This window comes from Festucalex cinctus, chromosome 1 (genome assembly GCF_051991245.1).
Source record: "Festucalex cinctus isolate MCC-2025b chromosome 1, RoL_Fcin_1.0, whole genome shotgun sequence".
Taxonomy (NCBI): Eukaryota; Metazoa; Chordata; class Actinopteri; order Syngnathiformes; family Syngnathidae; genus Festucalex; species Festucalex cinctus.
Genome location: NC_135411.1, coordinates 44960125 through 44976429, shown reverse-complemented (window position 1 = coordinate 44976429; position 16305 = coordinate 44960125). Strand labels below are relative to the sequence as shown.

General features: G+C 39.4%; 1 protein-coding gene across 1 annotated transcript; it reads right to left on the bottom strand.

Moving 5' to 3' along the window:
• Positions 1-4856: 4856 nt before the first annotated feature.
• urod (uroporphyrinogen decarboxylase) lies at positions 4857-11499 on the bottom strand. Its single transcript, XM_077537302.1, has 10 exons — positions 11305-11499; positions 10386-10498; positions 10229-10308; positions 9409-9471; positions 7027-7224; positions 6788-6949; positions 6543-6677; positions 6129-6229; positions 5409-5475; positions 4857-5091 (listed from the first exon to the last, which is right to left on the bottom strand). Exons 1-10 carry the CDS (start codon positions 11325-11327, stop codon positions 4927-4929), a joined length of 1107 nt encoding a protein of 368 aa, XP_077393428.1. The 5' UTR covers positions 11328-11499; the 3' UTR covers positions 4857-4926.
• Positions 11500-16305: the final 4806 nt, after the last annotated feature.

The window sequence follows — 16305 nt, the reverse complement described above, 5'->3', positions numbered from 1 at the left end:
GGGTCACAAAATGTAATTTGTGTATTCAGTTTTTTTTTCTCCGCATTTTTTTTAAATATAGATTTTCAGGCTTTTATCGCCTTTTCCGGGATTTCATCCCTCCCCCATTTTCCATGTCAAATGTATATTAAATATTAATCAGCATGTTTTGAAGATTTCGTTTTCATTTCTAAGAAAAAAAACACTTTTATTACTCCATCACCCTAATTTCATGTCAGTGGTACGTCTGTTACAGTATACTTGAATTTTTGCTATTCATGAGGCCAGCTTGGTGCCGAATAGTGCGGTCGACTATAAATGCATGTTGAAATATTGAAAAATGTACACACAACTTGAATTTGAAAGTAAAATGCTTATTAGCATTGTTTGAAATGTGTTGAATTAAAGAGACTATCTCAAGTTGACTAGTTCCATTATGGTAAATAACTTGCCATGACTTGAATATTTTGTAAATAAGGCATGATTTATTGGCTCTGCTTCATTGTATATATGGCCATGGTGCAGTTTGGAACTCTACAAACAATATATGGTCATACTGTGTGCATGGCCGACTGGCTGTGGGTGGATGGATGCGAGTGTGTTCCTGATAAAGCGCTGATAGTGTCCATCCATGGCAGATGATATACAGCCTGCTGTCTCTCCAGGCAGATTGTATTTTCTGGCCTTCTGATTGGCTGAGAGATGGGACGGGGACCTCCTTCATGCTATCCAGATCGCGTGCATACGCATAAATGTAAACACACACAGTGTCCAATATGTCATTTTCCTGGCAAAACCTTTCAAGGCGACCTGCACGTGGAAATTGATCTCCATTTCTAAAGAACATTGTGAAAGCCTCTCTCCTCCTCATATACTGTCACTTTGTTCCCAGATGACCCACTGACACCCCCCCCCCCCCCCCCCCCGAGCCGCTTCTCTCTTACCTGACAACAATCAGCGGCAGTTTTTGTCCGCTTGTCTCTGCCATTTACACAAAAGCGGGCACAACAAAAGCCTGCGTGTGTGTGTGTGTGTGTGTGATGTGTTTATAGTACTCAAGCAACACAAAAGCAAGCGATGAATGAAAGCCCACCTTCATTTCAGTAAGAATCACTCTTGTCCATCCACATGCTGATGAATTCAGCTGCTTTAATGTCCGTGTTGTGCTTAAGCTCTCTTGCTTGTGGTCATCAAGCCTCTACTTGATTTGTTAAACAGAACATCAATGAAGCAGCCACAAGTGTCACCTGTTGGGGAAGTGGGATGCTCACTTCAGTATTATTTTTTTATTTCTCCTCTGATTGCTTTTGCCATATTGAGAATTCTTATTATGGTTCGATGTTTTTTTTGTAAGGTGTAGTTACCGCAATTTCTAGACTATAGAGCGCACCTGATTATAAGCCGCACCCAGTACATTTCGAAAGGGAAAAACATTTTGTACATACATAAGCCGCACCCGACTATAAGCCGGATGTGCCCATATTGAAACATGAGATATTTACAAAGAAATACGGTACACAGAAAGAGTTTTCAAGGTAATAATATACCTTAGCTTTTCTTTCCAATTGTTGCCTGTGACGTGGCAGTAACACAGCAGCAATATGGTAGTAACTAACAGGGCTGCTTAAAAATAACACGAAAAGTCACTGAGACTTCGTGTATTTTCTGTGATGAGGGTCTGTTCATGCTTAATTTATTCATCCACAAAGCACCAAGTTACATTAAACGTGCGTCTTCCTCCACACATATATTCCACCTGTCTCACTCTTACCTTTTCTGCTCGAGCGCCCCTGTTAGAAAAATCCATAAATTAACCGCATCATTGTATAAACCGCACGGTTGAAAGCGTGTGACAAAAGTCGCGGCTTATAGTCCAGAAATTACGGTATATATGTATACAGTGCAGTAGCACAAGCCCAGTATTGTATGATACCTTATTTAGGGAGGAAGTGAAGTGCAAACAATGCAGGCAAGAAATTACAAATAATAATTATGTAAGTGTGACAATACAATTGCCATGAGTGTTTGGAACTGAAGAGGCCTTTGGATTCGAACACAACAACAGGCCCAGAAACAACAACCGGATTTAATGGAATCTGCTTATGTGCTGTTCTCAGCTGCTGCCTCACTGAGGGGGGAAAAATAAAACTATTTGGGATTAAGTGATCTCGTTTTGTAGCCTAATTCCTCCTGTAAAACGCCTCCAGCCCGAATTACACAATAGCGCATTCATTTGATTTGGGGAACATCCTTTGTTTGCTTTACGTTACTGGAAATGACAATTGTTGGCTTTATGGCATCTTGCTGAATTGAGCCTGAAAATTCATTGTCAAGTTACTACAACAGTCAAACGTATACTACATATAGCAATATACAGTACAGCAAATAACAAATAAGAATAAAGTGAGTGAGTATACGCTGACCAAAAATAAAAACATCTGGAGCAGGGGTGGCCAAGTTCAGTCCTCGAGAGCCCCTTTCTAGCCTGTTTTGCATGTCTCCCTCCTTCAGCGCAGCTGAATCTGATGATCAGCTCATCAGCAAGCTTTGCAGAAGCCTGATAACGATCCTGATCATCAATCAGGTGCGTTAGTGGAGAGAAACATGGAAAACAGGCTGGATAGGGGCTCTCGAGGACTGAACTTGGCCACCCCTGATCTGGAGGCACGACATTTACCTAACTTCATTTACTTAACTTAGATGCTCTTTTTAGCATATGCTTTTGTTATTTTATTACTTAAAATGATGTTTTTATACGTCAGTGTTTCGTTACTTTGGGGAGCGGTGGTTCTTTAATTTGCTCTGTGCTCAGCCTTGCCTCTGTAACCATGCTTTATACATCAATGTGTTAACTGCACCTACTTTGGTGTAGGGTGTTCCAAGGATCCACATATTACAGCGGGTGGCAGGGAATCTGTTTGCGTTTTTTATTTTTGTTAGGTGTGATCTCTTTTTTTCCCTTTCTTTTTTAATTGTTTTTCATGCAGCACCTTGTGTTGCTTTCAAAGTATGAAAGGTGCTATATATAAAAAAAAATTGATTGATTGGATTGTGAATGAGTTTCATTGATCACTGTGAAGAAAAAAAAAAGAAAAGAAACAAAACCTGAAACGAAACATTTTTAACACATTTCCTATAAGAGGAAGCTAATGCTAGCTGCTTTGTGCACTCTTACAATGAGCTACTGCCACCTACTCTAGTGGATGTGCAATTACACTTTATTCTAGTTAATAAATAAATACATTCCCTGAGGTCCCACTAGCCACCCCCACCCAACTCAAGGGGTGGCCGACCCCCCTAGCAGAGAAGCATTGGATTATACAAAATTCATGTGACATAACAACTTATTTGGTAAATAACTAGTGGTGATAACTAGTAGGGATGTAACGATAATGGCAATATCGTGATATTGTGATATTAAAACTGCCACAATATCATCGTTGTCATGTTCACGCTATTTAAAAGCAACACATCTGTTCAAAAAAAAGTCAGGTTGATTTCCATTTGTGCAGTTATAGCACCCTCTGGTGGCTATTTTTTTTTAGTGTAGTTTAATTTTCATTAGGGATGTTTTGGCCCTTCTATGTTTAAAATCTACACTAATTGTAAGATGAATGGGATTGTAATATGCTTGTGAAGCAAGTCAATATGAGGAACTCAATGTGGGCTTGCATTAGCGAGCAACTGCCTCAATATTAAGTGTTATTAGAGATTGGAGGTAGTTTATATGTATTGCTGTTTTTTTTACAAAACCAAACTATTGTGCTTTTTTTTAGTATGAGCTCTTTTTGTTTTGTTTTTTACAATATTGTGACCTTTTTTTTTTTTTAAATATCACCAACGCCCCAAAATATTGTGGTAATTATCGTATCGTGAGCTTCATATTGTGATAGTATCGTATCGTGATACTTGGTTATCGTTACATCCCTAATAACTTGTAGGATTATGTATGGAAATAAATGAAGTAAGAAAGACTGTCTGTCATGTTTGCCTTGTATGACGCAGCGAGACTCCAATTTAATTGGAACGTCACCGTGCCATCAAATGGCATTTTCTGATGAAATGGGAATAAATTAAGAGAATTGCTGTAAGAAATAGTGGCGCACATTCTGTGGGAATTAATGGGACACATTTCTCTGACATCCTCACACACAATTTCATTATACAGACCAAATAAAATCACTGTTGATGTTGTCGCTTCACACCATGAAAATAAATGAATCCTGGTCTCTCTCTGTCCAATGAGTAAGCCGCAGAGAGAAAATAAACTTCAAAAGCGTGCATAATATACCGTATCCCCGTGTGTGTCAGAGTGGATTGGCAAGCCAACAAATACATTTCAAACGTAAACACGCATTCCTGTGCAGTAACAAAATAAATCAAATTGAAGCTGGATCTGTTCGCCCACCCCCATAAAAAGTGATTCCATAGTGACAATTCCCCTGCTGCAACTATTTGGCCAACCTTGCATTTTTCACCAAAGCTGCTTTTAAGATGATGCGCTTTGATTGAACCTGTTACAGCTTAAAGCTTTATCTCCACTTGTATTTTTGAGCTCTTGAGGGTACTTGGAAGAGTACCATTGCGCCATTAATACCGATGTCATGTCTTTCGACATGAACGTGTTTGCCGTCGACACGACGTACTTGCGGGAATGGGGTCATCCCATTCGAAATCCAAACACATAATCCACTCCCACCAGATTGATACATTGGAGATTAATAGAAAATCTTGTGTTAGAAAGCCATTTGTTGATACTCATAAGCGACATTGGGTCGGGTGATGTTGACTTAATGTACATTTTCTGTAGTATTTTTTTTTAATGACTCCTGTAAACACCCCAATACAGTCAATGATAAATTGAAATATTGTCACTCTTTTCATTTTCCTGTGTATTTATTTCAGTTTCTTACAAAATAAAACCAATCCAACATTTGACATTTGTGATCACATTTGCTTGACCATCTGTTTTGAGTGTTGATGTACAGCCTCCACGAAGGCACCCACATTCTCTGGGTCCATGTCGGGATAAAGACCGTGGCCCAGATTGGCAATATAGCCTCTGGTGCCAAAACCTTCCAGCATGTTCTTCACGATGTCTGAAATACGTTCCTGAAAAGAGGGGGAAAGTAAGGAGAAAACAGAAAAAATGAGATATCAAAGGTTCAAATAGGATATTGTTCATTTCCTTTACTAGTAACTGGGTCAAGCATGAACTGTTTTGGACATGCTGCGGGTTTAAGTGATAATAGAGGATAAAGGATGTTTGTGGTGGGCAGAAAATAGCATCAAAAGATGGAAATGAAGAAAAATAAGTGCAGCTGAATTTTGAAATAACTTTGATTGTATTTGTCGTTTCATGAATAATTTACACACATACACAAAAGAAGTAAGCGCATATAAGCTCCAAAGGCAGGATTGTTTGTTACCTTGGGAGCATAAAGCGCACATGGGTCCATGTTTCCCTGAAGGCTAACCTTTCCTCCTGTCCGCTCCCTGAAATGAGACAACACATACACTCATTCAAATGCAAATACATCGCACGTTTCAAAGAATTCAACCTCTTACAAATCAAACTTTTGAAAGGGGAAATATGGAAAATGGACTGAACTACCCCTTGTCATCATGATAACAAAAACAGTTGCCCAGCTGTAGGGCTGTCACAAATAAATCTTTTTCGAATCGATTATCCTACCTCCAAGTTCCGTCAGCTCCGTTTTGCAGTAATGCCATAAAATTTGAGGCGGAAATTCTTGTATTGACCATTTTTTTTGGTCAACATGACCGAGTTACACTTGAGTAGTTCCACTGTATGTGGACATTCCAACATGTATTGGGGGAAGTGGGGTGGGGTAAATGGTGCCTTAGTCAAGGTCACTTCAACAGTAATCTGGAAGCAGAAAGTCCCAACAACATCGACAAGTACCTTTTTTTTTTTTTTGTGTCTGCGGTAGGATTGGTACCATGACCCTGCGTTCCAAGGCCCAAGTCCTAACAGATGAGCTATGCGCTTCTTACTCGTAAACAAGTTAACCATTACAATTGTAAGTTCCGCAAGTTTGTCATCAAACATCACATCCTGAGATTCCTGCACTGCTCATCAAACACAGCATGCTGGTTAAATAGTTACTTGTGTGCGTGTGTGTTACCTTGCTGAGCGTGGGTCAATGGACCAGTCAAGCCCGACCACTTCGTAATGAGACTGAGAAAGAGCTTCCAGCGCATAATGAGCATCCTTTGCAAAAACAATCTGCTCTCACACACATACACGCACACGCACACACAAAGTTAATACTGAACAATTTGGAGAACTTGTTGTTGGTAAAATGCTGCCATCTATTGGCCACAAAGCATAACAATGACAGCATGGAGAATTCTTAATGAAGCCTCTTGGGAAATAACAGAAACAAAGCAATGCAACCAATAATAGATAATTAAAACAAAAGAAAAGAGAGAATTATACATTACAGTACTGAATATAAAGGCTGAAAATATTTGAATTGAATAAACATAATTAGTTGCTTATCAGCTAAAGGTCTTGATGTATTTGTGAGTTCTCTCACCATGGGAACTTCCTGCCGTGCTTCCTTGAGTTTCTCTTTAACGCGGCGAGCAATATCGTGAAGGTAAGGTAGAGAGAATGCTTGAAACTCCGCCGGCCCTAAGATACCAGCGTGGGACTCAAACACCTGCAGAGCCTGGACAACGAGAACTGGAGTTAAATTCTGTGGCATACAAATTCGATTTCAGGATGATTTTCTATTCTCTAATGACCATCGTCCTACTGCATCTGTAGATCAAGTCTGACCTGTGCTCCGGCTGCCACCTGGCCCAGCAGGTACTCAACTATCACGTCGGTGAGCATCTTCAGCAGCATGTGGCTGGCCTCAGGATGTCGAAAAAGCCAACGCTTCGCCTTGGAGTGCGTGTTGGAACCGCCGCCTTCGATCATATAAGACATGAGCGTCCACTGTTAAGGGAATGCAAATGGGTTAAGGGCAGCAATGGCGAGAACTCAACACTTGCAGATTGCTGTCGTAACCTCACTGGCGCTCCGGTGAATCCGATCAGGGGCACTTTGCCTTCGATCTTGTGTCTGGTCAGTGTGATGGCTTGGAAAACGTAACCCAGTTCTTTGGCTACGTCCACTTTCATACGCAGACGCTGCAGGTCTTCGGGCTCCTTCAGCGGCTCTGGGAATGTGGGACCTTTGCCTGGCACCATCTGGACATCCATACCCATTGCCTGAAGAGTTGAAGGGAATGAAGTAGGGCTGCACGATATATATATATATTCATACAACATCAAATGTGCATTGCATTTGGTCTCCATTGTAAAGAATGGGGGGTATTTATTTTATTTTATTTTTTTCCAAATCAAATTTTTGTGTTAGTTATGTGACAAACACACACAAAAAAAATATTACTGTACTGTACTCAAGTCTTTTTATAATAGAATGAAATGAATGAATGAATGAAATCGTCTAAGAACAAGTTACCTTTTAGGTGCTAAGTCTTACCTTAAATGAATGAGATTTGTTTGGACCATAAATGAAACATTTTAACTATAATAATAATAATAATAATAAATATTATTATCATCATCATCATCATCATCATTAACATATGTCATGTGACCAGCAGTTGACCAATCACAGCGTAGTAGTTATTCAACGAGTTGGCCAAACGCTCTCTCAATACGGCACTGATTCAACAGCGCCCCCTGCTGTAAAGTTTACTGGCTTTGCGCGTGGGGATCGTGGGTTTTCGGCACGTAAAACTGCTTGGCAGAATATGACTGCCAAAAGTCACGTGAGTTGTATCCGTAAATGTAGAATTGCTTTTTACGTAGGCAAAACATTTTGTTGTTGTTGTAATTGAAGATATGCTTCTTTGTGTACGTAGAGCACACGTTTTGTGTACGTAGATCACGTTTTTTGTGTTTACGGGGTTTTGGTATGATTCTAACTCCATAATGGAGTAGCTTGCTGCTTTTATGAAGCAAAACAAAAGTTTGCGTGTTCAAAAGTAAATAAATAAATAAATGAATAAATAAAAACATTGCACGTCCCGCAATGTGACTATCGCGCATGCGCAGTTGCGCACATCGCAATCGCGATGTTCAAACGGTATATCGTGCTGGCCTAGAATGAAGACAAATGAAGCTGTGCAATCTGCAAGCTTAAAACCATCCATTTTAGAGAAATCCCATATTGATTCTCTTCAGAATGACAAGAAGCTAGCTACGTAATAGATAGCTAATGGAATATTTTAGCAACTAAGAATTCTACCAACTAGGTTTGTATCTGCCTGTGTCCATGAAATGACATGACTGTATGACGGCTCACAGCCACTAGAGGGCAGCAAAAGAGACAAGTCACCTGATTAAACATTACAACTTGGAAACATAACAGCAAATACAGTAGAGTACTAAAAGTATCATAGTAATTTCACACATGTTTACAATTATATAAATTAATTGCTGGAATGCACATGACATGCTTGTGTATGTATTAGGGATGAGCGAGTGCCGATACCATGTAAAAGTATAGGGCCAATACCCAACCTTATTTCAAGGTATCCGTACACACGACTGTCTTGTAGCCATTTTATGATCAGGAACTAGAAATTCAAAAATATAAGAAATAATTGCAAATTGCTATGAATTTCATGAACTTTTAAGGTAATTTGCTATACAGTATTGGGATAGAAATGTCTTACTTTAAATTTATGTCACTGTATTTTATTTTTTGAGGGGGAGAGTGGAATTTTTATCAGTGACATGCAGTCAAGGCACGCAAGGTAGGCACCGCCTGCCCAAAGCTGAAATAAAACCATTTGGCTTCTTCTATTTATTTTAATTATAATTATTCAATTTCTGATAGTCTACACGACCTATGTGGGTTCGAAAGTGACAACATTTGGTGAATTTCATAGCTCAATTAAAAATGACTCATTACTTCTTCTGGCTTGCAAGCACAATTGCTGAAAAATTCTCCTGCTGAAGGGCACACGGCTACGGTGCTTTTACCAGCCCTTTCCGCGTAGCAATGCGTGTTCGTGCATACGTTGTCTGTTTTAACTATAAAGGACCTTTACGCAAACACACAGATCGCTACGCTGCCTTTTTACGTTGCTCTATGATTACTATGCAAACGTATGTTCGCACTTCGCACAGTGCATTTGTGAATTCAAAACACACTGCGCAGTACGGCGGTAAGATGACGCCACTCTGGAGAATATCAAACTATTTTCATTCCCTTTCTTTTGGAGGTAAAAGCTTTTGCAGGAGACCAACGCCTTAGCTACATCCAAAATCCCTTATATGTATGATTGATTTTTCTTAACTAATGGTACACTCATCATATTGCAGAATTGATTATTTGTCTCTTTCATGTGTTGAATTTCTAGCCAATGTGGTTAAGCGTACCTGTGGCACAACGAGGATGTCAGAAAAAATGATGGCAGCATCAAATGGAAATCGCCTCAGAGGCTAAAAGAAAGAAAAATACAAACAGTTGAACCTAAATGATAACAATACCAATAACAATAACGATACATTTTAAGTCTGGAAAAGTGACTCTTTGCATCCATCCATCCATTTTCTTGACCGCTTACTCCTCACAAGGGTCGCGGGGGGTGCTGGAGCCTATCTCAGCTGGCTTTGGGCAGTAGGCGGGGTACACCCTGGACTGGTTGCCAGCCAATTGCAGGACTCTTTGCATTATTAATTCAAATCAGGACCAAAGAAAAAAAGTTAAACAAAAGTAGTTCAGTAAAATTAAGACCTATTCATACAATTCTACTTACGTCATTAATTAAAATAAATTAATTTATGTGGGGGCATTTGGTAACTAGGCTCCCCCTCCACAAAGGGAAGGTGCTTCCCTGCCATTGGCCCAGCAGTTGTTTGGGGCAGGGTTGACAGTCACTCACAGTCTGCTCAAAGGGGCTAATTTCAGAAAGTTAATAAATAAGTTGTGTAAAGGATGCTCTAATTCTTGACAATTTTATTTTTTATTTTTTTAAACAAAGTCATGACAGCAAAATGTTAAAATATTTGGGAAATGTTTTAAATTGAAACAATACATAATTTGTATCCATTAAAAGTGTGTTTATGTATCAAATACTTTGCACCAAATCAGGAGATTGAAGGTTAAGAAAACAACGCAGAAAGCAGGAGTGAAAGTTGAAAAGTTAAGAGATAAGAAAAGAAATAACTCACGATAAAGCAGAGAGCAAAGTCATACCTGCAATGTGAGCTCACAGCAGGCATCTGGCGAACGGCATGTTTCAAAAAAGTCCTTACCTGCCCTGAACTCACGGAACTCTGCAAATGTGCCAAAATGCTCGTAAATTACAATGGCTGCTGCACAGTTAAATAGACTAGAAAAGTGCTCCCAGTACCAGGTAGGTATCTTCCAGCCTGTCTCATACACCAGACAGGGACATGCTCGGTTTGTTCACCTCGAGCCGCTCGCAGGAATGTGTCATTCTGGAGTTGGGGAAAGTCTTCAGGGCTGGAGGGAACATCAGAATATTGAAGTTACAAAATTAGCTAATATGTTTCAAGTTCTGTTCTACTAGATATGTCCCACTCCCCAGTGGTGGCGAGGACAGATAAGACAGATAAGACTTGTGCTCGCCTTATCACTTTGCAGCACCATTGAGACAGTTGAATAAAAGTATTGGAATGTATTGCATCCCTCCTACATACTAGAGTCCATCCACTAAATAAAACATAGCAGTGTGCCACTTACTATGATTAACATTTATTTTAACTAGAAATGTCCCATAGAAGTTAAAATACTCTTTTTCCAAGGGAATCCTCGCCAAGTGGCAGCAAAAAGTTACAGTTTCAACATAATTTAAAATAACGTACAAATTACCTAAGAGAGTTAGGTGAAGGAGGCTGTCTCAAGTGGCTTCAATTTGGATTTAAAATTTAATGAGGTAAGTTCTGATCTGTTCATAAACAACAAGGAATATACTATAATTATAGTATTATTAGTGGGGAACCATGCCTTGTTTTCCTCTTATTTGAATGAATTAGAAAGATGGAATGTTTAAGACAATAGCGCCGTTTTTCAGTCCCAATGAATAACTACACGTACTACAATGTTAAATACACATTTAAAACTATAAACCACAACAATAAATAGTGCCTCCAACGGATTGTTATCGATTTTGACAGGTTTATTAAATGTGATCATGCTGAAAACAAACCATGCTTTCATAACAGTGACAGCAAATCCTTGTTTTCATAACCACTGTCAGCTAAAGGCTAGCATGGCATTAACAGAACAATACGAACCGGACTACTCACATGATTAATTCGCCCTTGCTCATGTCAGCCAAACTGAGGAACAGACGAGCTTTCTTTTGGAAGATATTAACTGCGACATGCACCACCTCGACTGACACTTCGACCAGCTCCCACAGCAACTGTCACTGAGTCACTCACAGGGCGCGGCCATCTTGGACGCACGTGACCACACCGGATGCTTCATACAATTCAAAATAAAACAAAGCCATAACTGTAGAGGCGAATTGTTCGTTCTTTCATTTGGTTCCTTCACCTCTTCGATTAATGGCTGACACAGAGACTTGTCTTTACGCGTGACAAGAGCACGGTAAAAAAGACCGTGTTGCACCACAGCCATCTTTTATTTCCTTCTTCAACAATGTACAGAATCACACTTCTTCTTCGTATACAATAACAACAATGAACTTGCGCCCCCTATCGCAACATTCTATAAGTAATTCAATACAAAAAATATACACAAAAAATGTCATTCGTCTTTCATAAAAAAAATCAACTTAGAAATTATTCAAATATTTAAATAAAATATATTGCCAAAAATATAAATATATAAACTCAAATGGCATTCACTTTAAATCAACTTAAATGGTGCTTACATTCCGGCCCCTAATTGTTACTGCTAAGGCATAACAATGACCAAAATTACAAAATGCGACATTTTAAACTTGTCTGTAACTCACACCATGTTAACTATATACACATCATCTTTGTGTATTCAAACAAAAACATACAAGCAAAAGACACAATTTGTCTGCTGGCTTTCCAAAACACTACTCTTAGTTTTAACTGAGACTCTTCTCACATGACCACTTGAATCACAAATTGTGTTTTCAACCTTTCCCATTAACCATGAACCTCTAGCTGCACTGTCACCAGAACAACATAAGAACAACGTCACCAGGTTGTAGGTTTCCCTTTACATTGAACCACTTTTGTCTCTTTTGCAAAACTTGGAGATATTCTTTGGTCCAACGCTTCCAAAAAATATCTGACAGATATTGCACCTGGCGCCATCGTCCTTTTGAGTACAAATCTTCCTTTCGAAATAAATCAGGTGGCAACACAGGTTGTCTTTTCATCAAATGATTTGGAGTTAATGTTTCGATATTGTTTGGATCGTTCAAAACTCTCGTGATTGGTCTATCGTTAATAATAGACTCCACTTCACAAAACAAAGTGTGAAGACGTTCATCGTCAAGCATTTGTTGTCCCAATAACTGGACAAGAATTCTTCTAACAGAACGGATCTGTCTTTCCCAAATCCCACCGAAATGAGACCCTGACGGTGGATTGAATATTAATGTAACACCTTTTTGCAAAAGTGACTCAGCAATTTTTGACTTATTCCAATTTTTGATTGCTTCTTGCATTTCTTTTTGTGCGCCTACTAGGTTTGGACCGTTATCTGATCTCATAACAGAAACCTGACCTCTCCTGGCCACAAACCTTCTGAATGCGTTAATGCATGAATCCGTTTCATGTGAGTGAGCGACTTGTCGTAAGGCTTGTGAACAAGACACCATACCTTTTCACATAACTTCTGCCACATTTAACCTCAAAAGGTCCAAAATAGTCTATCCCTACGTTCGTGAAAGGGGGATTGGCTGTTACAAGTCTGTCTTGTGGCAGGCTTGCCATTTTTTGTTCACCAGGTTTAACTGAAAACCTTTTACAGCTCACACATTTCGACAAGATTTTCCTTAGAGCTGCATCAGCTTTTGGAACCCAATATTTATCTTTCAATTTAGATAACATCAAGTTCCTACCACTATGACCTGTTTTCATGTGAATATGTCTGAGAATCAGCGAAGACAAATAGTGGTCTTGATGGAGTATTACAGGGTGTTTCATATTGGATGGTAAAGCAGATTTATCTTATCTTCCACCAACCCTTAAGACACATTCATCCACCACTGGATCTAGTTTCATAATGTGACTTGTTCGTTTGACCTTTTGACCCTTCTGTAAAGCTACAATCTCTTCTCTGTAACTTTGATTTTGACAAAATTTGACAATTTCCATCTCTGCATTTTCCAATTCTGTAACTGTTCATTTGAATTTCAACATCCATGCAATAGCCTCTTTCAGTTTGTGCCAATCTGAGTAATGACAAATAAGTTGATTTACTGGATCATCTTACACCGCATTAACATTAATTGTCATGACCTTCACTTCTGCGTCATTATGAATGTCCACTGACATTATTGGTGACACTGGCCAACATTCTGCGTCCTGTCTGAGGAAATCCGGTCCTTGAATCCAAGATTTGTTGGAGATGAATTCGCTTGGTTTCATTCCTCTTGACGCATAGTGAGCTGGGTTCTTCACTGAGTTTACATACCCCCACTGACTAACTTTGGAATCATCTCTGATGAGTGATACTCGATTTGCAACAAAAGTCTTAAATCTAGTCATTTGCTATGTATCTCAATACTGTAGTACTGTCTGACCAAAATATGGATTCTTTCAACGGCATTTTCAGCTCGCTTCTCATCATTTCGTCCATTTTCAAAGCTACAGCAGCCGCTGTAAGCTCTAATCTAGGAATGGTCGTTTGTTTCAAAGGTGATACTCGTGACTTCCCTATCACAAATTAGCAATCGGCTTCACCTCTCTCATTTGTGACACGCAGGTACGTAACCACACCGTAGCCTGTCTCACTCGCATCTGAGAAATGATGCAGTTGGGCAGATGTGATGTTTCCAAATCCAACAGGTTTAAAACATATGTCCACTTTGAATCCTTGTAGTCCTGTCAATTCTGACAGCCACTGTTGTGATTTCTTGATCAGGTCCTCTGGAATGTCCTCATCCCATGATAATTTCCTTCCACACAGCCCCTGCAAAATCATTTTTGAAGAATGGTTGGGGATAGAAATCCCAAGGGGTCATAAATTGAACTCACAAATGACAGAATTCATCGTCTGGTTTGTGTCATCGATTTGTCACTAATTTTGACTTGAAAGAGTCTGTTTAAATACACAAATTTACTCCCAAGACTCTTTCATCGGTAAGTTCATCATGACAAAGATCTAACGCCTTAACCTCTGACGCGCTTTCACTTTCTGTAATGGTGGCAAAAACAACTCGGCTGTTACTGTTCCATTTTGTAAGATGAAATCCTCCACTTGCACACAGTTCCATTAACTCCTTCACCATAGTGCAAGCTTCATTTTTAGCTTAAAACAGACAACAGACAATCGTCTACATAAAAGTTGTTTTGCACTGCATCAATAGCCGTCTGCGACACCTTGTGAGTGGCATCCTCAGCTGTTTTCTTTAAAGCAAAGTTGGCACAACTCGGTGAAGATGTTGCACCGAACAAATGCACATGTCATTTTGAACTCCTGCAATGGTTCATCCAAATTTTCTTCAGGCCATGAGAGGAATCGCAGCATGTCTGTGTCTTCTGGCGGAACCGTCACTTGGTGGTACATTGCCTCAATATCAGACATTAAAGCAATGTGGTCGAGTATGAAGCGAGTTAGAACTCCTTTTAAAGAATTTGTCAAATCAGGACCTTGTAACAGTTCTTTGTTCAATGACTTGCCCTGAAATGAAACAGCACAGTCGAAAACAACTCACAGTTTTCCTTTCTGTGGATGGTACACCCCGTGGTGAGGTATATACCATAATCTCCCATCTTCTCGTTCCAGCTGTCCATTTGGCACAGGTACTGCATACTTTTTGTCTATGAGGTCTGTCATAAATGTGTATTCTTTGTGAAAGTCTTCGTTTTTCCGCATTTTCTTTTTGAGACTTTCTGCTCTCTGCGCAACTAATTCACGGTTGTTGGGCAGTTTCACTGACTGATTTTTAAAATGCATGGGACACGAAAAAAAGTCACCCTAAAAGTATTAAAAAAAAAAAAAAAAAAAAAAGACAAGTACAAATAATATGATTTTAATGATTACTGTGTTAAAAACGCAATGACAAGTGCTTGTAAAAACGAGATATCTTCGTGAATTTCCAAAACATGGCAGCTCACTCCTTTTTCCGAGCCTGGACACTTGTGACGTCAGCGGGAGTACGGAAGTTGGCGAAAACAAAACGAGGATATGGAGAACTACAAGTGTAGAGTTGGAATTTGACGTTCCCGACTACAAGCAGTCTTCAGACGAAGATATTTCAGCCCAGGAATGTATCCAGCTGTATCGGTTTGAGCCTTTTCTTGATGAAGGTGCTGGTGCAACTGTGTCCGGTCGTCTGCGTTACAATGAAGGTGGCTGTGACCAGTTTCAAACTGCCGAGGTAGAGGACGACATCGGCAGGCTCCAGAACACAGAATGGTAAATCTTACTCTACATTTTAAAAGGAAATTATGGACTAACAATGCTGTTTATATTTTTGTATGGGCGAAATAGCAAACGCTTTGTGGCCAAAATGTAGCTTGGTTTAGTCCAATACACTCAAATTATTATGCTTTACTTGTTATAGTAAAAAGCTAATTTATATTGGTAGTAGCAAAATAGAACTTATCCAACTTAAAATGCAAACCATAAACTAAATTCTGCTTACTCGCTGTTGTAAGAAGTTAAGCCACCACTGCCCCTTTTACATTGGCACATGCAAACCACTGTGAGACTCAATTCACAATGGAAAAAGTTTACAACATGCATTTTGGAAATTAGATTGACCTCATACCAGTCAGATGCATGACACTTTTTTCTCCTAAAGTGCTTGAAATATATAATCCAAGTAATTCTCAAATAATGAACACATTCTTTGTAAATGTTATAAATGGCTGGGGGAAAAAAAAAGAAAAAAAGTTGCTTGTGCTTTGCAGGTGTTCCTGTGGTAACTGTGTATCAATGTCAACAGTGAAGGAGAGCGTTTGCTGTCAGTCCGGAGCGCAGCAGAACCAGTGCATCACCCATCACTGGACGTTTAAAGCGGTCTGCGTCAGTGTGGAAGTCTTGCAGACCGCTTACCGATTCCTTCTTGTGTAGTGTCAGTAAAAAGGAGAACATTTCCATCGAATGACTACAAAGGATACCACGAAATA

Bases quoted from the DNA above. Each gene is read 5' to 3' on its own strand.
- urod (XM_077537302.1), bottom strand. From the start codon at position 11,327: ATGAGCAAGGGCGAATTAATCAT. The intron at 6,950-7,026 runs GTGAGGTTACGA...TTCCCTTAACAG, and splicing joins TCGGATTCACCGGAGCGCCA to TGGACGCTCATGTCTTATAT. The intron at 6,678-6,787 runs GTCAGACTTGAT...CTCGTTGTCCAG, and splicing joins AGGTGGCAGCCGGAGCACAG to GCTCTGCAGGTGTTTGAGTC.